Source organism: Peromyscus californicus, unplaced genomic scaffold (genome assembly GCF_007827085.1).
Source record: "Peromyscus californicus insignis strain IS unplaced genomic scaffold, ASM782708v3 Scaffold_8__1_contigs__length_139910024, whole genome shotgun sequence".
NCBI lineage: Eukaryota > Metazoa > Chordata > Mammalia > Rodentia > Cricetidae > Peromyscus > Peromyscus californicus.
In genome coordinates, this window is record NW_026294606.1 from 2,341,294 (window position 1) to 2,363,683 (window position 22,390).

Below are 22,390 nucleotides of genomic sequence, written 5' to 3' on the forward strand. Positions count from 1 at the left end.
CCAGAGAGCGGTTGGTAGGCACTGAAACAAGCCAGCTTGGGCTCCACCGGTTGTGCAGGGAAAGTCACCGAATTAGTTACTCAACCCCGCTGGATTTGCTTTGTATTTTAAGGGGGGAAAGTCCATCAGGCCTTACTTTTTTGCAGGTTATTGCGGGGATCGAAGGCAATCACCATGCAGGTAGTCCAGAGGAATGCTGCACAATGCAGGTGGGGCTGTGGGGCAACAGAGGAGGAAGTAGCAATGTCAGCGTGGCATCTAGGGGAGGGTGCATGGAACGGAGGGGGGGGCGGTTAGGAGGATCTTGGCCCGTGAGCAGAACAGTCAGTTGGGTGGAGGCAGGGAGAAAGGAGGTGTTTCCTGGGACAGGGGGCGGAGACCTGACGGCTATAAGCTCCCCGAGGATTCAAGTTCATTGAGTTTCTGCAGACACTGGGCGGCCTTCAGTACTCCTGCTGTGACCATCACCTGCGGACCCTACCTGCCTGCACCTGCAGCCCGCACTTGTATCAGGCCCCAGCAATGGCGGACCAGGCGCCCTTCGACACGGATATCAACACCCTGACCCGCTTCGTCATGGAGGAGGGCAGGAAGGCTCGGGGCACCGGCGAGCTGACCCAGCTGCTGAACTCCCTCTGCACCGCAGTCAAAGCCATCTCGTCTGCGGTGCGCAAGGCGGGCATCGCACAGCTGTGAGTTAGACCTCTGGTGGCTGTGTCTGGTCTATTAGAGCGCCTACGTGTCCGCCTCTCTGGACCCCCTGCTGGTAGCCAGTGTGCCCCTTTGACACCTGAGATTCCTGTCTCTTGCCCTGCTGCACGCAGCCTTCCTTCTCTTTCCTCCTGGTGATGGAGCAGGCACCCTGGGAGGGCTGTCTTACAGGTGTACAAACTGCTCTAGCCCTCCTCTGGTCTCAACTCTCCTTGCTGCTCTTCTGGAACTTACTACGTGTCGACAGGCTGACTTTGATCCCACAGAGATCTGCCTGCCTCTGCCTCCTGAGTGGTAGGATTAAAGGTGTGTACCACCACACTTGGCATGGTGGGTGATTTTAATGCTCTGGTCTATAGTTCATACTGTAGGTAGTAGGAAGTGAAGGAACATGGAGTCTCAGAGACACCTTCTTTTTTTAAACTACACAACTCTTTTTTTACTTTGTTCCAGTCTGAGCACATGTTTGGTATCTAACTGGTCCACATACAACTGAATGGAACCTGGGTTTTCAGATTATCTGTATACTTCCTTAATATTTCTCATGCATATGAACAATGCAGAAATGCTATGTGAGGTTTGTTGCTAACTTGAGCATATAATCCTTTGAAATGCATTTTTAAATTCTCCTCCAACAATACGACATGGGTTATTTATTTCTTTATGCATTTATTTCTCAAAACCTCTGTTTCTACTGTGTGACTTGGTTGAGATAATTCTTAAGAACAAAGCACCTGGCCACAGTTACTTTCAGATGCCAAGCAGGGCTAGGCCTTGCTAGAGAAAGCTAGGAACTGGTATGTTAGAGGTGAGGACTCCTTCACTATTTTGTTTTTGACCCTAAGGAGTCTTTCAGCAAGCACACACAGGTAAAGTCCCACTTCTTATTAAATCTACAGTGCACAGATTTAACTCTCTGAGGACCTGGGGGCTTTGTAAGAGACAGCAGTTGGTGTTTTTTACATTAATTTTAAAATGCACCAGTACTTGTCACAATTCCAGAGAGAATTAGAAACCCTAAATCTGCTGTGAGATACCCTACTTTTTAACTAACCTCAGATAATGAGAGTGGGTTTTAGTAGAAGGTGCTAGTTTTGGCACAGAAGAGAATGTGTATTAATAGACTAGACAGTGATGACATCAGTTTTGAAAATATCATCACAGATTCCTTAAGTATTTGTACCCATTGACAAAAACACCAAGCCATTCAAAAGAAGGAAAAAGAGGCCTCCCCCCACCCATGCCAAATCCTCAGGGTACCCACTGCTAACTGTTGTTGATTATTTTCTCAGAGGTTACTTTATGCTAAAGTAAATGTCTATATGAACATGCATTTACACATTCCTATGTAGCTAGCAAACAAAATGGGACTGTATTTGCCATGTTTTTTCTCCAATATATAATGAACATTTTCTGCCATCAGGGTGTGACATCCTCCACCTTCTTTTAAACTGCTGCATGGTGTTTCACTGAGCAGACATTTCATGAGTAATGAAAACCTTCTGCAGTTTTGTGGCAATTAAGTCCTCACTACTCTGGTTATTACAGTGGTAGAATAGGTGTTGATGATGGTTACATGAGTAGCTGATGGGAAGAAGTTGAATTCTTGTGGGACAGGGAACATGTGACTATTCACAGTATGACATGCAGTCAAACTACTAGCAGACAGACAAGATCTCGACAGGCCTCCAAATGACCACTAGCAGCCAGATATGATCTTGACAGGCCTCCAAATTATATTCATTTCGTCTTTGAAGTGTTGAATAAAGAGCCTTCAAAGAGCTTATTAATCCTACCAATTGACCCTAGAAGAGCATGCACCCAAAGGGATGGGATGGTTGCAGATCTTGCAAGAACCTCATCTGGACTGGTTCCCAAAGCTCCCTGTCTCACAGGGAGTCAGAAGAGTTGTAATTATGGATCATATTGCTATCCTATCTCAGTCAACCTTAAAGTTGCCACTGTTGCCATTTCCATGGTTTCTAATGATATGATATCTTGAGGCAGCATTTCATATAGCCCAGGTCAGGTTCTGGGGAAGGGAAGGCTAGAGGTATGGAGTTAGAGGAGAAAGCATGGAAAATGGGTGGAAAAGATGAAGGAGTGACCAGAGCTATGGTAGCAGAGAAGGCAGAAGAAGGACCTGGCAAAGGTAAAGTATGGATTGAATTTGAAAGGCAATGAGGGTTGTTTTCAAAGAGCTGGTTCTAGCAAATAAGAGTAGAATCATTCTATCAAACATGAAAGCAATACAAAACTCCAAAATGGAATTCCAAAGAGGACTTGACTTCTAGAGGCTGGGGAGCAGTGAGGGAATGTGGAATTTTGGAAGCCTTAGCTTAGGCTTTTGCAGAAACATACAGTCATATTCTGAGGGCATCTAAGCTACTGGACTTGACACATTGGCCCTGAGAATGTCACAACTGGGTTTAGAAGAGCAGGGAAATGCAGAACCAAAGAGCCCATTTCAGAGAGAAGGAGCTAGGCTTAGATTCCTGGGCTGACATTTAATTAATGTGATATGGATGAGTGGTAAAGCATGTGTGGGTCTCAGTTTCCTCTCTTGTAAGATAAGGACAACTGTTCTTCAACCTTAGAGTGTTGTGTGAAGATGAAGGAGCTTACTAATCACATACTGATATCACGACTGCTTTCCTGAAGACTTTTATTTATTTCTTTTGTAAACTGTTCTCTTTGTGCTTTGTCTTCATTCTATTTTGCAGCCACCCACATGCATATCAGCTGGAATATATTCTAGGCTACAACATCTGGAAAAGTGTGTGTGTGTGTGTGTGTGTGTGTGTAGGACAGGGCCAAACCTTTGCTGCTGTTTCTCAAAGGGTATCTGCCTTGTTTGTTGAGACAAGGTTTCTCATTGTCCTGGAGTTCACTTACTGATTAGGCTAGGCTAGGCAGGCTGGTCGGTGAGCTCCTGGGATCTGCCTGTCTCTGTCTCCCCAGCACTGAAATTACATTTGTGTGCTACCATGATCTGTTTTTAAAAGCCTGGTTCTGGGAATTGAATTCAGAAACTATGGTTGCATGGCAAACACATTACCAACTGAGCTGTCTCCTTAGCTCTCCAGCAATGTTTCCTTTTTATATGTGAGATCTTTCTTGTTTGATGGAGGAAAACAATAAACAAATTCAGCTTTAAGTCTAGAATTGTGGGATGGCTAATGTGTGCTTACACTTGTCTTCACATTTGCAGAATTTGTGGCACAAAATTACTTAGAACAGTACCAGATTCTCTTTTGTTTCTTGGCTTATCTGCACCACATGACTTGAGTGCATTGCAAATCTCATTCCAGGGCAGATTCAGAGCTGGCCTCATACTCTGACATCTGCCCATCTGTAACCTGCATGAACAAAAGCCAGGGTTGAGGTTTGTGACCCTGAAAAGAGCTTGATTGGCACCTCTTCCACGGATTTCTGAACTAACCCTTGGATTTTCCCCCCTGGGTGAATGGTTGGTCATTTACCACAAGATGAATCAATAACAGGGTGGAGGTGGAGTTACCCGGGACTTCAGTGATAAGACAAATCATAATCTACCTCCCCTTATCCTTGGTTAGATGTTCTGAAAACTAGTTTCAGTCTTGCTGTTAAGAACAGCCTTGACTCTCATTTTAGGGAGTCAGACATGCCAAGGGACATGTCTCTAGACCAGGTGTGTCACACTCCCCGTTTCTGGCTAAGTCCATCAGGTTGAGCTTAGCCAGGGAGTTTGGACAGATTGAGAGGGACCACATACTTGGTAGGAGGAACATACAGAATTTGAATGTAGGTCTTTGTGCTGCAGACTTCTTGCTAGGACCTCACTTTGCTTCTCAGCACGGGCATGCTAATGTTGAAAGAACTAGGGGTAGGAGTAGGAGTAAGATGATAATATTTCTTGAATGTCTGTCTATACTGGGCATCATTTAGAGCCTTTGACCCTTATCAACTCATCCTTCACCCTCCCCACACACTATGAAGCTAATCGTCTGTATTCCCATGTTATTTATAGTTGAAGAATCAGAGGCCGGAGGTATGAAGTGCCTTGCACAGGGCTGCTAAGTATGTTGTAGAGCTGGGATTAGAATCCTGGTGATCTGGAGTTCCAGCCTGTGGCTTTGACTGTCACCTCCTTTGTTCTTCTGACAAGCTGGTGGGAGGGAAAAACCACTGTCCTTGCCTACACAAGTTTGTGCAGGAGGTACACATTAGTTTTTTTCTTTTTTAAAAAAACATTTTACTTATTTGTTGTGTGTGTGTCTATGTGTGTGTATGCATGCATACTATGGTATGTATGAGGAGGTTGGAAGACAGTTTGCTGGAGTCAGTTCTCTCCTTCCACGATGTGGGTGTTGGGGACTGATGGTCAGACTTGGCAGCAAATACTTTCATCCACTGAGCCATCTCCTCAGCCCACAGGGTACACTTTGATGGAGGGTATGCTCATGTACAGCGGCTTTGTGGTGGACTAGGGCCCACTCAGATGGCAGAATTCATCCATTCAAAACATGTTTATTGAGTACTTGCTGCACATTGGTTTTGCTCCTGGAGCTAAGGATATGAGCTGAAGGAAATATTCTTTTGTTTAGGCTCAAGAACTGTAAATTCTCAGTTGTGTAAGGTCAGTTCTTTTAGCAAATACCATTGTTGTGTGATATTTTGTTTGTGTTCTGACAAATAAAGCTTGCCTGGAGATCAGAAAGTGCAGCTAGCCACTAGTTAACCACAGAGGCCAGGCAGTGGTGGCACACACCTTTAATCCCATCACTTAGGAGCAGAAAGCAGGAAGATCAGGAGTTCAAGGCCACTCTGGGTTATATAAGATTGAACCAGTCTAAAAGAGAAACAGAGCCTGTCAGTGGTGATGCATGCTTTTAATCCCAGCACTTGGGAGATGGTTTAATCTCAGCACTAGGGAGGTGGAGACAGGAATATAGACAGGTGGGTAGAGACAGAATCTCGGCCCATTCAGTCTGAGATTTTGTAGAGGTATGAAGTTTCTAGTGACTGTTGCTCTGCTTCTCTGATATTTCAGCTTTCACCCTAATGTCTGACTCTGGGCTTTGATTTAATAAGACTAATTAGAATTGCTCTTCATACCACTATCATGTACCTTGCACCCCTGAACCCTGTCTCTAGCTTCAGACCTCACCAGAAGCGAAGCAGGCTGCTGCATCCCCAGGTAGAGGCCTATCTGGAAAGTCCTTAGGCTGGCATAGACAGTCAAGATAGAATGCAGAGATTTCAAAATAGGTAAGTTACTGTGTTGTATTGGTCATTGTTATCCTTTTTAGTCTCAAGAGTCCTAACTCTGAGACATGGGCGAGTCTGCTAGGGCTTGAACTCAGAGCCCTCTGCATGCTAGGAAAGCCCTCTAAAGCGGAGTACCTCCCCAGGCCTTGTTTTAAATATTTGAATGCCAGCTATAGTCCACATATATCTAAACTCAGCTTAAATGCGCTTGACACCTGACGTTCAGGGTTCTGGGTTCTGGTGTGCAGGCAGCTTGGTTGCAGCTGGATAGGATGTCTAAATTCTGTTACCCACATTAGCGGCCAGTGGTGGTCAGGTCTGGGCAGGCACCCCATCTTTTGCTTTCTGCCTACTGCTTCCCAGGGAGTCATCAACCATATTCCTTTTCGTATTCATTGTGCTTTAATGCTTCTCCTTTGAGACCCAATAAAAGAGAGCTGGGAAGCAGCTTGAGATGTTGCTTTTCTTTCCTGAAGTAACTCCCATTAGTATAAGCTTCCCTGGCAGCAGAGCCATGGCCCCATAGAAGCAACTGCTACTGACTTCAGTTCTGCTGGAGGCTATAGAAGGGGCAGAGCCTAGGCCTATCTGCTTTGCTGAGGTCCTTGCTATCTTCATTTTCTGTGTTCACATGTCTCTCATTGGTATCAGGGCCCAGCTGGCCCCAGGCAAAGCTTCTGTGGTCGGAAAAACTCCATTTTCCACCTTGTTCTGGTTCCAGAGAACCAAAGGGAACCAGGTGGTGTGAGAGGCTTCATCCTACCAAGGGCTGTTAGTGCTGTCCCCTCCTAGTCACAAATGCTGGTGTGGTAGCTTCCTGCAGAGCAGGGAGGGCTCTGGGACTCCCCAGTCCTCCTGCAGTCTGCCTGCAGCTTTGGTTGAAAGAACATAGCTGATTCGTTCTCTAAGCCCTGGTTCAGTGGGTCAAACGGAAGCCCCAGGGGCTGGTGTGTTGTTGTTTCTGTTGGTGGTCTTCACTGCTCTCCATTAGTGGAAACCCCTGCCAATCTATCCTTCCAGGCTCTAGGGAAGGATGAACAGCAGCCTCCAGAGACTAGTGGTTTCTAGAGGGTTGGGCAAGGGGGTGTGGATCTGGAATTTCGTGGAGAAGATAAACTTGATGTGTGTGATGGTTAATTTTCATGGTCAGCCTGACTGGATATAGAATCACAGGGGAAGAGTGAGGTACATTTGTGAATGTGTTGGGAAGGACATTTCTGGAAAGGACTAACTGAGGTGGGATGTGGGTGGCACCATCCTGTGAGCTAGGAACTGGGTGGTCTGAAAAGAAAGCCAGCTAAGTGCTGGGGCTCCCCTGCTCTCTTCTTCCTCAACCCGGAGTGCAAAGCCACCCTCTCCTTCAGTCAGGCTCAGGCCATGGCACAGGGTACCAAGCAGCGATGGGTGGAACTCTCTAAAACTGAGTTCTCTTAAGTTGTTTCTTTCAGATACTTGGTTACAGCTACACTTGAGCAGCTGATACAAGGTGCTCTTCAGTCCTTTACTTTCCTGAGGGCTTATTTATTTAATGTGTTTGTACATGTGTGTACTTTTGGCATGAATGTGGAAACATGAAGATAATGTGCAGGGGTCAGCTCTTTCCTCACGTGTCAGGGTTGGCAAAAAGTACCTTTACCTGCTGAGCCATCTTGCTGCCCCCTTGAGAGTGTTTTTAAGGGATTTTTCCTACAAAAGCCTGAAATTCTGGCTTTTCACTGGCCAGTTGTTCCTCTGAGCCAGTAGCCCTTCTGAGGCGCCCCCAGGAGTGTGGTGAGGGACTGTCACTGACTAGAGCGATGCTGTGTGTAGTAGAGAGAAACAGAGGCCTGGCTGGCTCAGGCACTCAGTTGTCGGTCAAAGGTGTGCAGCTACAATCCATACCTTGCTCCCACGACCATGACAGTGTTATTGCCTGGCAACTGGAAATCCACTCTCCTGAGCCCAGTGTCCACCTTCAAGTCACACTGCTGTGTTTCCTTGTGGGGTGTCTTAGTACCTGGGCTTAGCGGGGGAAGCCCTCACACTTCGTGTCCTAGAGACATTGTGCAGTGAATAATCTTTGAGTTTGGAGGTTTCTGGAAAGGACTGTCCTTCTAAAAGAGGCAGGCCCTCACCCGGGGCAAAGAAGGGTTCTAAGGGAAGATGGAGGAGCAGTGTCACCCAGTGGCTGCCACATGAAGATGAATGGGGGTCCTGGAGGTGTTGAGTGAGACTGGTACCTCAGTGCAGGGATAAGGATGGTCTCCATACTGCTCAACCCTGTGGAGGGTTATCTGGCCCACAGGACTCTCATCATGGACAGGCAGCAAACCTCTGTGACCCTTGGCTTCCTGAATGCTGGCTTCTCTGTGACCCCAGGGTCAAGCTCTCTCAAGATCTTGGAGCAAGTGTACAATACAGGTTTGACCTATTGAGTCACCTCTGTGGATAGCACTGGAAACTCTCATAGCCCAGGACAAGATGTATGATGCCAGGCCTCATGTTATTTATGGTTTGGTCAAGTGTTGAAGATGAATGCTCAGAAAAGTCAGCTGAGTGGATCAGGGGCTCTCTTTTATTGCATCTCATGAACTTCCTGGATCCAGGCATTATGGAGAAAGGCCCCACAAGTTTTAAAAAGATACTTCTTTAGATGTTTACACAGCACGAAGCCTCTTACTTCTGGAAATGCAGAAAAGCAGACTATTTCCTCAGAGGTGTTTGTACCTTTGCTTTGCAGTTATAGCTGACTGGTTCAGGGTTCCTCAGGTATTTTGGATATCATCTTCTCTTTCTTAAAAAATAAAACAACAACAAAAAACAAAACAACAAAAACAAAACAAAATAAAACAACCAACCAAACACTAAATTCCAAGCAGTTCGAAGACTGGCATTGAGTGCTTTCTTGATCATCCAAATTAATTCCCCACCCTGCTACCTGACTTCTGTCCCTCTCTGACTACCACACTCACTTGGAAACAGCCATTTTCTTGCTTGTCTTTCCTCACTGCAATATTAAGCTCCCCGAGGCAAGGGCCTGGTCTGTCCTGTTCAGCACTGCAGCCCTGGCTGAGTAGGTCCCCAGGAAGTCATTTGTAGATTTTATGAAGGCTTAGTTTTTTAAGTAAAAGGCACTGGGGTAAAGAAGTAGGTGGGACTGGGATCCATGGAAAGGATCCTTCCCATAAGTTGTGGTTTGCTGCGGTGTGAATTTTAAGGGATCATGTGCTGGGAACCTAGTCTCCAGCATGCTGGTGGTGTTGAGAAGTGACAGTGTCTTTAAGGGGTTGGGGCCAGGGGGAGGTGTCATGCTGCCCCTCCCCCTCCCACTGGCTTCTTGTCTCACTTGTGATCTATCCTTCATCCAGGCACTCTAGCTAGCCATGGGTGTCATCCACCACTGAGGTGATGCAGACAAAAGGGTTGTTGTTGCAGCTGGTGCTGGGTTTGTGCCTTCTATCTCCCTCATCCAAGCAGCTCAGTATTACTTCAGGTTCTTCATCATAGTTGTGGCAAACTATGGCACAGTGTCTGTCTGCAGGGCCCCAACCCTCTGCTTGGGGCTCTTCTTTCCTTGGGCCCCGTATCTCAGGCTCCCCAGAACCTATCAATCTGTGTTCCCTATTTTCCAGGTTAGAAGGGAGTGACAGTGGCTGATGCTGACAAACAAGCCAACCAGGCCTTTTGCTTGGTGCCCAGACTGTGCTGAGCTCTTTGTGTGGCTTTCTAATGGCAGCCTCGCATGGAAGATACCATTCCCTCTGTGCACATGCGAGAGGAGAGGGAGGCTCAGAAACTAGGGATTCACAGAGCTGAGGTCTGCACGGGGGACTGTGCTTGGCATCCTGTATGCTTCTGTCCTCACTTGTCAGCACTGCTCCCCTTCTGAATCAACGGTGGCTACAACGATGGCAGCTTCAAGCTAGAGGGAGGAAAATGTCACCATGGGGCCAATGAAGGAGAAGCGCCAGGGATGGTGATCCTACCAAGTGTCGAGACACCCTTTTCCACCAGTGTGGACTTCACAGTTGACTTCAGAGAGAGGCGGTGTAGAAAGAGGCCCAAAGACAGAGACAGACTGCCAGTCTACATGCTGCTTGGTCTCAGTGAGAAAGGAGTGGCAAGGCAGAGAAGAGGTGGAGGGGCCAGAGGGCAGGGCGCCACGTTTCCAGGCCAGAAGGGGGTGACAACAACAGTGGCTGATGCTGACAAATGAGCCAACCAGGCCTTTGTTTGGTCATTTCTAGACTGGGCTGTGCTTTGCCCAGCCATGCAGAAGCAAGTTAGTTTTCAAGGGAGAAATATGTTTTCAACAGCTGAAACAAGGGGCTAGGGCTGCGGCTCAGTGGGCCCAGTGCTTGCGTAGCATGCACAAAGCCTTGGTTTGGATCCTCAGCTCCTAAGGTTTGGGTGTGGAGGTGGAGGCAGGAGGATCAGTTCTGTTATATAGAGAGTTCAAGGCCAGCTGGGATACTTGAGATGTCTAAAAGAGAAAAACAAAACAAAACAACAACAACAACAAAAACGTCGACACACTCAGTCACTGAAGTACTGACAACTAGTTCCCAGGAAATACAATAGACATCTCAGGATACCATTGTGCCCCTACCCACTTCCAGCTCTGTGGCTTAACCCTCACATCCTCTCTTCATTATTTGCCTCCTTCCTGTGTCTTTCTTCAATCTGTATCAATGACAGCCTGCCTTCCCCTCATTCAAACACAGCCAGGATGCATTTTGGATGAGCCTCTTGGATTCTGGGAATTCTGCAATGACTGATTGCAGGTAGCTCACAAAGAAAGTAAGAACTCAAGCTTCGCAATTCTTCCTCTCTGGAGGACTGATGCCATGCAGAGGCTGAGGATCATAAGAACAGACCCTGTTGGGAGTTAGAGGGTCACTGCCATCCACTCTCCCTGCCTGTGTGGTTTGAAGTCCATGGGTGTTGGCATTCCATCTTTCTTCTCTGTAAAATGAAGTGTGAAGCATTTATTGCTACTTTTCTTTCAGGATGATTTCTGTTATAAGCCAAAGCATCCCCTGGGTTAGCTCACACACCAGACTCACTCCAACCCAGGCTTTCTTGCTTGTTTTTAACCAATGCACTGAACTTCTACATATGGGGGTAAACATTGGTTCCTGCACAAAATAAGCAGCATAAAAATCACCCATTATTATGTATAAAGCATAGACTCAGTAATAAACACACAATGTGAAAACAGGGTAGTGCTCTGTTCAGGGGAAGGGGGAGAGATTGTTTTAAAAGGTTTAATAGGGTCACTACAATGACTGGGAAACATGAATCTGACCAGAGACGCATGTGATCTCAGGACTGGAACGGGGCCTTTGGAGTGTCCCAGGCCCCTCTGCCAGCCCTTCCAGGCAAGGCCACCCTGGCATGCTGGTTTTCTTTTTCAGATCCACTCATGCTTGCCCTCAGTGAGCTTCTGGTGGTCTTGGCTTATTTTCTGTTTTTTTTTTTTCCCCTCTAGGTTTGGCATTGCTGGCTCAACCAACGTGACAGGGGACCAGGTGAAGAAGCTGGATGTCCTTTCCAATGACCTGGTTATCAATATGCTGAAGTCATCCTTTTCTGCCTGTGTTCTTGTGTCTGAAGAAGATAAACACGCCATCATAATAGAGCCTGAGAAGAGGGTGGGTCTGTGTCTGCACTGTGGAAGGCTTGCATGTAGCTGTTTCCCTTCTTGGTTGCATGCAAGATTGTATTCACTTCTCCAAGCTAGATTTCTAGGGATTACCCAAGCTCCTTCTACTCAGTCCTCCTGTCATCCTAAACCTCTGAACTCTGTCCCAGAGGCTCCATTGATCCTGTTCTTCCCATTTCTCCAGGGTGTGTCTCCATTCCTGAGTGGTCACTGCTGTGTTTAGGTATCTTCAAAGTCTGGCTTCTGCTAACTGCCTCTTCGATATGACCAATTCCCAGCCCTCATGGTAGACCCACTGCCAAGCTGAATTGGCTCCACATTCCAGTGCCAGCTCAGGCGATGGGATTCCTTGGAGGTCAGATTGCTTTGTGAAGGCAGAGAACAAGAGACAGTCTGTGTGACGCAGCATCTAGCTCCAGCCTGGCATGCTGTAAAGCTCAATGACAGACATCTGGGGGTGCGGAATAACCGCTGGAGAAATGTTCAACATTGCAGAGAGGCTCGGGGACTTCGGACATGACATGCTACAGGAGAGAGTTTGTTCAGCTCTCATGAGACAGTGGCAGCTAGTAAAGCAAACCTGAGACTAGAAGCAGTTATTCTTACTGTCTTTCCTGGATGAAGGTGAGTTGGGGGCATGGAAGAGTAGCACTGGGAAAGAAAACCGGAAGCTGATTAAACATTCAGCTTGTGCTGACCTTAGGAAGGGGCAGGAGCCAGCTTAGAGTGACATGCTCTACAGTCCTTGTAGCAGATCGCCACATGCCACAGAAGTCCCCATCTTTCTGCAGTGTTGGCCAGTTCTCCAGCACCCCCCCCCTGCTGTGACATGCCATCATAGTGGCTGCAGTCTTATTTTCCAGTCTGCAGTTTCCTGCATCCATAGAAATGAACTGTTAAGAGCAAGCAGTCAAGGAGTCCTCTGAATCTGGGGCAGAACGTTAAACATCCCCCCACATCTAAAGAAGCTAATTGGAGATGGAAAATTCCCAGTGATGAGCTGGTAAGCTGGCTCCCCAGAAAAATTTCTCCAATTTGTTGTACTTAAAAAGCTCAAGGGTGTAAATGTTCAAAGGCTGGACTGTACACTTGGAGTCACTGACAGAGCTTGGAAGAGCCTGTCCAATGAGCTCGTGAGCTGGAGCTGGCCAGCCCAAGCATGCCACTGATGTTTTGCTCCCACCACAGCACAGGGCCATTTCTCTTAGGAGTCATATCAGGGATATTGTTGAGAAATCTGTGCACTACAATTTCACGTAGCACCTATCAAACTGAGTGACAAATGTCTTACAGACATAAGTGCTAAGGACATCTTCCCTTCCCCTAAGGCATTATTTCTTTGCCTTACAAGAAAGAGAAACAAATGACTACTTTTGTTTTTCTTTTTTTCCTTTGGCTGCCAGGACACTCCCAAACCAAAATTATGATTCAGTTATACCAGTGATGTAGGAAGCTGTGATTTAATTATCTGTGTTTTACCACTTACATACTTCCCACTCTAAATGATATTTTCTCTGCCTAACATTTAACTGTCTGTCTGTCCATCCATCTTCTCATATCCTTCACTGACAGAATATAAACAAATAAGACTTTATTTCCCACCTTGTCCTTTAGAGTTCATTCAGTGTATACTTACCTTGTTTGCATTTTGTTTTCTTCACCCAGGGTAAATATGTTGTCTGTTTTGATCCCCTCGACGGCTCATCCAACATTGACTGCCTTGTGTCAATTGGAACCATTTTTGGCATTTACAGAAAGGTAAAGTGTAGTGTACAAAGCCACTGGATTTTATCAGAAAATGAATGTGGAGCAGAAAGCTGGGGGCTTGAATAGATTCACAACAAGGTCTCATTGCCCTGCACATTCTGTGCATGAAAGATCCACAAAACAACTAAGATACAGTAATAAAATGCTGGTGGAAGAAGAGACCATTTCACTATTTCAGCCATATCTCTCTTTTACAAAGAAACTGAGATTTAAAAAATGTCAAGACAGATATAGTGACAACCTCCCCAAACCAGCCCAACCTGCCTTGTTTTCTTCTTTAAGCCAAAAGCTTTTTTAAAAAAAGTTATTTTCATACAATAAAGAAAACAAAACCAAACAAATCTTTCCCATGAGATGATTCACCCCTCTCTAGTCTAGTCTTCCTCTAGAAATTGGCAGCATCCTTAAAAACACATTTGATTTCCATAACTAAGGATGGAATTTTAAAAAGAATGGTTTATTTGCCCTTGTGAGGGAAAGGCTTTGTGAATGATCCCACCCATTCTGCTTGGCTTTCTCCTCCACCACCTCAATTGACGGTGTCCACTGTGTGCTCCTTATGGGGCGACATGGAATGATAGAACCTAATGCCTGTGACATTTGTGGCCTCTCAGGGAGGAGAAGAAAGACAATGCTCAGCAAGTGCTGGCTGTGCCCAGTGCTCTGTACTTGGCAATCCCAGGCAGCTGTGAGGGCGTAAGCTGGACTTCCAGGGGAAAGGTGTTCATTGCTCTGACTTTTCAGGAGAAAATGCAATCAGGAAGGATTAGGGTTGGCCAGGAGAGGAACTTCTGATCCAGAGATTCTTCTGAGTATGTGAACATTGCAGAGAAGTGGTCAAATTCCTCATTTCAAGGGCACAGAAGAGTATAAGGGTGTTGGGTATCGCCCCATCTTTGTGTCACTGACTTCCAGGGAAGAAGGTTACTGTTAAGATAACCCTGGCAAGCAATCCAAACTGACAAAGGGTGTTCATTTTCTTTTAGTGACATGTGGACCAAATTTGCCATTTAGGGAAATCAACTAAAAAATTTTGTTTCTTTTTCTCACCAACTGCCCAGCCTCTAGTAGCCCTTATTCCCTCTCAGGTTCTGAAAGGCCAGCTTTAAAATGTGCCTCTTACTCTGGGTCGTGGGGGAGAAACGTCAGCAGCATCTGGCCTGTCCTCTAATGACTCCAGAGAGATGCCACAAACTGTATTTCTGAGAATTTCTTTGATGTGGGAGTAACTGACCACACTGCTCAGTGAGTGTGTGTTTCTATTGACTGACAGAAGCACACAGAATCAATTTTCCCCTGAGACATTCAGCCCTGCAGCCCTGTGCTAATCTGTTTAAATAACGATGGAAGAAGCAGGTGAAGACAGAGGCCTGTAATCAGGTTTCATTAGTGGAGCTGGTGAGAAGGCGTACTGCTTTTTAGAAGTGATAATGGAGACATGAGGGAATATTACATTAGGAAGATGTGAAGGGGATGTTGATTGGAAAGAAGGATCCTGATGCAGGAAGCTGGGCTGTGGTAGTGATGCAATCAGAATGCTACTTTTGTGCAAAGGGAGGCAACCTCGGGGAGCTGCTCGCTTTCCTTAGCAGTGGGTCTCAACCTGTGGGTCAAGACCCTTTTGTGGGTTGAGTATTGGATATCCTGCATATCAGATGTTTACATTAGGATTCATAACAGTAGCAAAATTACAGTCACGTAGTAACAATGAAAGTAATTTTACAGTTGGGTGGTCACTATGACATGAGGAACTGTGTTAAAGGGTCACGGCATTAGGAAGGTTGAGACTCACGGCATTAGAGGAATATGCTGCCATGCATCCGGTTGATGGCTGGACTGGAGAAAAGGACCACAAACCAAAATGAAAATATGTTTTGTTTTCTCTTTTGCTTTAGAAATCTACTAATGAGCCTTCTGAGAAGGATGCTCTGCAGTCGGGCCGGGACCTGGTGGCAGCTGGCTATGCACTCTATGGCAGTGCCACCATGCTGGTCCTTGCCATGGATTGTGGTGTCAACTGTTTCATGCTGGACCCGGTGAGACATCTCTTAGGTTGAGTGTTTGGCTGGTAGCTTTGACCTTGTGCATGGTGTGTGTGTGTGTGTGTGTGTGTGTGTGTGTGTGTGTGTGTGTGTGTGTGTGTCCCAAGTGTGTGGTGCCCTTGGAGGTCAGAAGAAGATGTTGAATCTCCTGGAGCTGGAGTTGCAGGTGGTTGGGAGCCATTCAACATGGGTGCTGCAAATCTGTCCTGAGTCCTCTGGGAGAGCAGCAGTGCTGAACCATCTCTCCAGGCCCGCTTTCTGTCTTTTTTCTTTCTTTCTTTCTTTCTTTCTTTCTTTCTTTCTTTCTTTCTTTCTTTCTTTCTTTCTTTCTTTCTTTCTTTCTTTCTCTCTCTCTCTCTCTCTCTCTCTCTCTCTCTCTCTCTCTTTCTTTCTTTCTTTCGTTTTTTGTTTTTGTTTTTTACAAACAAAAACAAACCATACACACACAAGGTACAAAGCACAGCATGGTGTCCTCTGTGAAAGGCAGTTCACTCTTGAAAGGACTGTGGGAGTGTGTATGGGGTGTGGCAAATCTGCTGTAAATCAGAACATTGGCTACCTTTGATCCTTAACACAACTGCACTTTCACCTCCCTGGGAGCGTGGGCACTTAATAAATAAACTAAGACTGGAGTGGAGGGTGACAGTACAAGTCAAAAGTCTCTGCATGAGGCCTCAGGGGAAAATAAGACAGGTTCAGAGCAAAGTTTAATCTGAGAGAAGGGTACAGCTTCTGAAAGCAGTGATGTTTGCTGACATATCTTAATCTCCTCATCCTCCTGCCTCAGCCTCTCTAGTATTGGGATTAGAGTTGAACCCTCTCATGTCTGGCCTTAAAAGCTTTCTTTCTTGTTGTATGGAAATCATTGGCGCTCTTCAACCCCGGCACCCTTTTCCTCCCTCCATCCTTCTCACCACTGGAGACTTTGGCTGCAGTCACTGCACTGGGATGAGGTGTGGTCACAGTCCATGCTTTGTTCATGCCTGGAGGAGCTTGCTGGTCATCTGTCTACTTTTCTCCCTTGTTTCAAAGGCCATTGGAGAATTCATTATGGTGGATAAGGATGTGAAGATCAAGAAGAAAGGTAACATCTACAGCATTAATGAGGGCTATGCCAAGGACTTTGACCCTGCCATCGCGGAGTATGTCCAAAGGAAAAAGTTCCCTCCAGTGAGTGAGTAGGCAGGTGGGACTGATGTGGTGTTCATCTTTGGGAGGAATGTCCTTGAGAGGAAAAGGGACTTGGCATTGAGAAAGGCCTGGACTTCATCTGGGACTCTTGCTTTATGAGTAAATCTACTGATGTAAATTATCCTGGAGTTGAAAGGAGAGAGAGGTGGAAATCATGGAACCTAGGTGTTGGGGCTGGAGTGCTTGCTTGGGGACACCAAAATTGGAATATTATTTAGTCTTTATCTCCAAGCATAATCTAGACAATAAAGTCAACCAGATGAGCTCCTTTACAACAATAAAACATTTGTATTTCTGGGGCCCCTGGACCCCAAGCACTTACCACATGAGGTTTGTACCTTCAGGCTTATGTTCTTGATGAATTTCTGTCTGCTGTATTAGGATGGTTGGTGTCAGGCAGGGGAGATGGTTCAATGGCAAAGTGCTTGCTTCACAAGTATGAGGACTAGAGATTGGCCCCCCAGGTCCAGCTTACAGTAGGCCTGCTTGTCATACAGGGTAGGGAGGCAGAGAAGGGATCGCCTGAGCAAGCAGTAAGCTAGGACAGCCAAATCAGAAGCTCTGGGTTCACGTGAAAGACTGGGTCTCAATATATAAGGTGGAGAGTGATGGAAGAAGACACCAGACATCAACCTCTAGCTTAAACCCATGCACATACAAACGTGTACACAACTGCATGCATACCATCACACACACACACACACACACACACACACACACACACACACACACACACACACGATGGACAGTGTCTACTTTAGTATCTCACTACAGAGGTTACTAGTTAGTGAATATGAGGAAGAAAAATGGCTGATTGTCCAGGGGGCTCTATAGGGGTGTTTGATTTTGCCTTACCATTGCTGCCCTTTCCGGAGGATGAAGCCCACATATTAACATGGCAATCAGGGTTCTCAAAGACAGCCCCAGGCTTTCTCAATAGCATGATTTTCTCTCTTTTCCCATACACAATCCCTACACACATACATGCTGGCATGCCCTGTGGCAACAGCACTTACCTCTATGCTGTTGAGCCCTTACTTGTACCAAGTCCTCTCCCACAAAACATATAACTCTGCATATGCCTTGTTCTTTAGTTTGACAAAATCTTTGTCAACCTTCAAGTTAAATTTTTTCATATTGCATGTTCCAACCTCACAGCCAGAACCAATCACACTCTTCTTGAGACTACTGCTGGAAGGTGGACTGCTGGAGATATTCAGGAGGTCATGTGCCCACGACTTCCCTTCTTCTTCTTCCCTGGAATGGCGTTGTCTTACAGTTTACTATTGCTGTGAAGACACACCATGATCATGGCAACTCTTACAGAGAAAATATTTAATTGAGGTGGCTTACTTACAGTTCAGAGGTTCAGTCCATCATGGTGGGGAGCATGCAGGCAGTGACACACTTCCAATTGAGCATGTGACCCAGATTAAAGGTGTGCCCTTCAGCCTCAAGGTCTGGATTAAAGGCATGTGTCACCAGCCTCCGCATATAAGACCACATTTCCTCCAACAAGGGCACACTTCCTAATAGTGCCATTCCCTATGAGCTTATGGGGGCGAAATACATTTAAACTACCACAGGGATTTTCATTTCATGTCTTAGCTCAGCTTCAAGTGAGCATTTTGTAAGATACTTGGTAAATGACTGTGGAATGGAATAAGCATCAGGGGGGACACTAAGAGTACACCCTTTATCTTCCATAGCTCTAATTTTTTGCTGCTCTTAACCTTGTAGGATAATTCAGCTCCCTATGGTGCCCGATATGTGGGATCCATGGTGGCTGATGTTCACCGAACTCTGGTGTATGGAGGGATCTTTTTATATCCTGCCAACAAGAAAAGCCCCAATGGAAAGGTATGTATATCCCCAAGGAAGTGAGCAAGAAGCAGCAGGTTTTGTTTCCAGCCTGGGGATATGATTTCCTTAGGTAGAAAGGTCATAGAGCTGATGAACTCTCCTGTGGTTGCTTAAATGTCTGTAACAGTCTCTAGATTTGAGGCAAGGCCCAGACTGTATCAACTAAATGTGAAAATGTCTCATGAGGGTCCTTTCAAAGCTATGGCAAAAGAGAATTAATGAAACTCCAACAGGGGACTAAAAGCGCTCAAAGCTTCCAGGGGGCATGGGTTTGGTTTGCACAGAATGGGTTCCATTCATAGAGAGAAATGAAATAGTCCTGTCTCATTACCAAGATAACAAATCAAATATGCATTGCTGAGAGGGGTCTGCTTTGATGGCTCCCAAAAGACATAAAATAGATGTAGCTAATGAGCTTGACATTCGCTACTTGGAAAGCGATGTTGTCTGATGAGGGACAAGGCTGTGGGGAAACCCAGAGCTTCCAGGTGGATTTTTCCACTGACTACACTGGCCATGTTATGGCCAGCTCTCCAGCAAGTCACAGGGCTGGTGTGCCTTCTAATGCTGGCTAGGGGGCATCCTTTGCGTCTTCACGCAAGGCAACAAAAGGCTTCCTTTTCAGGTATTCTGTCTTCTTCCCCACCTCTTTTGTTTTTTTGGGACAGTCTCATGTGAGTCAGGCTGTGTAGCCAAAGGTGACTTTGAACTCCTGATCCTCCTTCATCCATCTTCCTAAGGCTGGGGGGTGTGAACCACCATGCTGGGTTTTACATAGTACTACTATCAAATTCAGGGTTCTGTGTATGCTAGATACGCACTCTTAGCAACTGAGCTACATCCCCAGCACCTCTTTTTTATATGAAAGAAGAAATAGGAGGAACAGTGCCCTTAAGATGTCAGGAACTGAGATTGTGGGTTTCATGGGTCTGTTCACGGCTCATGGTGTCTGCTTCACTGAAAGGAAATTTCTTTGTTCTTTTAGCACACCTGTCTTGCTGTAACAGTCCAGAAGTATTCAGCCAACTTGCTTTATTGCACTTTTCTCAAGTGATTCACTTTCTTTTTCTTTGACAGAAATGTGGAGGTGCCTCCCTTTTTCAAGTTTTCAAGTCTGGCCCTGATTCCCATATGGAAACAGAGTCAGGAAATACTAGCACAGTCTGTCTGCTCTACAGGCCAACTGCATGAAAATGTGCTCAATAAAAAAATTACTATTCACAAGCAAACATCAAGATATGTGGCAGACAGAATCCCAACCCTAGAGCATTAGGAGGCTTTCAAGAGGAATGTACAGGGCTGTGGACAATAGTACACTGTTTGGAGGAGCCAGTCTGCCTTCCAGATGTCTGCAGCCAGACACCACTGTGGATTTTTAAAAATGCCTTTAAAACAGACAGAGCTCCATCCAACACACACGGAATCACTCATTAAGTCCAGTCTCTGGCTATAAAGAGTTGGGAACTGTTAGTACTGCCAAAATGTCACTCTGTCCCAAATCCAGGTGGTCTGCCTTATGTTTGCATCAGGTGGCTGGCTAGCTCTGGCTCCATGAATGGTTTTATTCAACCAAATAGCTAATGGTTTTGTCTCAGATGCATTGTGGGAGCACTGAGGGAACTTTCCTAATTGAGAAGGAGAGAGGGAGAGAGTATCAGTTACTATGGAAACTCCCACCAGCTCTGCAGAGCTTTACCACAGAACAAATTCCCCCACCCTGATGCGAACACCTTCTAGCTGAAGACCTTGGTCTCTGGTCTTGTTTTCCAGCTGAGGCTGCTGTATGAGTGTAATCCTATGGCTTTTGTCATGGAGAAGGCAGGAGGACTTGCTACCACAGGAAAGGAAGCTATATTAGACATCATTCCCACTGACATCCACCAGAAGGCACCAGTCATCATGGGGTCTCCTGAAGATGTACAGGAATTCCTGGAGATCTACAAGAAGCATGCGGCCAAGTGAAGGCTGGCTTTGCTCTTGCCTCAAAGCAGAGCCTTTTATCTGGACTTGCAACCTCAAGTGGCACTACCCCATTCTGACTGTGTGTTGTATATTCCTAGACAACAGACCTAACAGTGTGGGTAGTTTCACAGTTCAATGCTTTGCAATGCCCAGGACTGCCTCACCCACATGCCATAATGCCACTGTAACAGGTAATATGTATTTTGAGGAGGAGAAATAAACACATTCTTCCTTTATATTTTTTGCACTTTGTGTCAACAGAATATTAGACAAATCATCTAATCTCCACAACAGCTGCATAAGTGTAATGCTATGTTGAGTTCATTTTATCTATGATGAAATGGAGAACTGAGGGTTGATGAAATCTGGTAAAGGTCTCTAGCCAGTGGGTGGTAGGCAGGGCTGGGAGATGAACCCAGGCATCCTGGTCACTAAACTCAGTTAATGTCACTTCTTATATGTGCAGTCCTGTTCAGTTTTGGCTGTCTCTGCCCTTCTAGAAATTAATGAATATCTGGCTTCTCAGCCTCCTGCAGGTATCTATAATGACCCAAGATAAAATGACAGTTTATGATACTATTCAATGGTATTTTTTATGCAAGAATGGCATTGAACAACAAAGCTGTATAATTTCTAGGGAGGGTCTGGTTGTCATATTGCAAATGATTGACCATAAGAGCTAAATTTATGGAAGTAAGCTGTGTGCCAAGCAGATGCTTTTTGGGTCAAGGGGCTTTCCTGAGAGGACCTGCCACAGCTGGTCCTATGCAGATGGAGCGTAGTGAGAAATACACCCGTTTGGCCCACAGTCTATTCTGCACATGCTTCATCCCTTTCTGGATCAGAAGATCAAGATCATGGTAAGTTATGTCAGGTGTTAGGAATTCTGTATCCTGTGTGAGCTCGCTCTCTCTCTCTCTCTCTCTCTGTGTGTGTGTGTGTAAAATGTGCTTTTTTCACATGTGAATGCTCCACCAATTCCATGTTCTTAGGAAACTTGGTTCAATCACAAGCCTTGGATTTGCTTTTGTTTGTTGACCAAACTGCCTGGTATCGTTGGATTGAGATGTGGGTTCAATTAATGGAATGCTTTTCAAGAATGCTTATTTGTATGCTCTGAGTACCTCCAAGTTTTTCTCTGTATGTAGCCCTGAGCCAGGAACAGGATCGAGAGCAATAACAGCACAAATATCACTTCTCTTCTGGTCACTCTTAGATTCAGTCCTGGAGGTTTTTAGATGCTGTCCTTGGACAGACGAGGTGATGGGACACACTCACTATCACATGAAAATAAACGAGACATGGTTTCTACAGAGTGGTCTTGCCCTGAAGTAGGGCTTCCTTCTACTATCAAACACATAGCATCTCCTCCCCTCACATAGCAGGCTGCCAGGTCTCTCTGCCGACTTCTTTAGTGTCAGCAGAAGCAGGAAGTATCAAGAGACTCCATTCCCCACCCACTTGGTTTGTTCTTGGAGTTTTCATAGCTCTGCCTCTCACCTTCCAACTTAAATCACACAGGAAACCAGCAGTGGGTGCATCACCGTGTATGTGAGAGGGAATCCTTCAGATTGACTGGAAGCAATTTCTGCTTTGTCTTTGACAAGGGCAGGTTACACACAGGGCCTTGGATGAAACAGGTCAGGCAGGGCAGAGACGGAAGCTTCACTTTAGCACCATTAGCTCTCAAAGCCCTCGGAGTAAGTGCAGCTTGATCCTCAGCCTCGGGTGTGGGAATCATTTCAAGATGCCTGTAGTTGGTTCACTGGTTCCCTCTGGGAAGACACATTCACATTCAAATCTCCAGGATAGGCTGATATGACCTTATTTGAATAAAGGGTCTCTGCAGGTGTGATGAAGCTCAAGATTTTGAGATGGGTTCATCTTGGACCCCATGGGTGGGCCCTATAAGATCACATAGAAGGCCATGTGTATTAGTCAGTTCTCTAAAGGAACAAAA

General features: G+C 45.9%; 1 protein-coding gene across 1 annotated transcript; it reads left to right on the plus strand.

The window, feature by feature from the left end:
• The first annotated feature begins 390 nt into the window (after positions 1-390).
• Positions 391-21,320, plus strand: Fbp1 (fructose-bisphosphatase 1). Its single transcript, XM_052728156.1, has 7 exons — positions 391-692; positions 11,432-11,594; positions 13,271-13,363; positions 15,268-15,408; positions 16,447-16,584; positions 18,346-18,465; positions 20,239-21,320. The coding sequence occupies exons 1-7, from the start codon at positions 523-525 to the stop codon at positions 20,428-20,430; spliced, it is 1,017 nt and encodes a 338-aa protein (XP_052584116.1). The 5' UTR covers positions 391-522; the 3' UTR covers positions 20,431-21,320.
• The last annotated feature ends 1,070 nt before the right edge of the window (positions 21,321-22,390 follow it).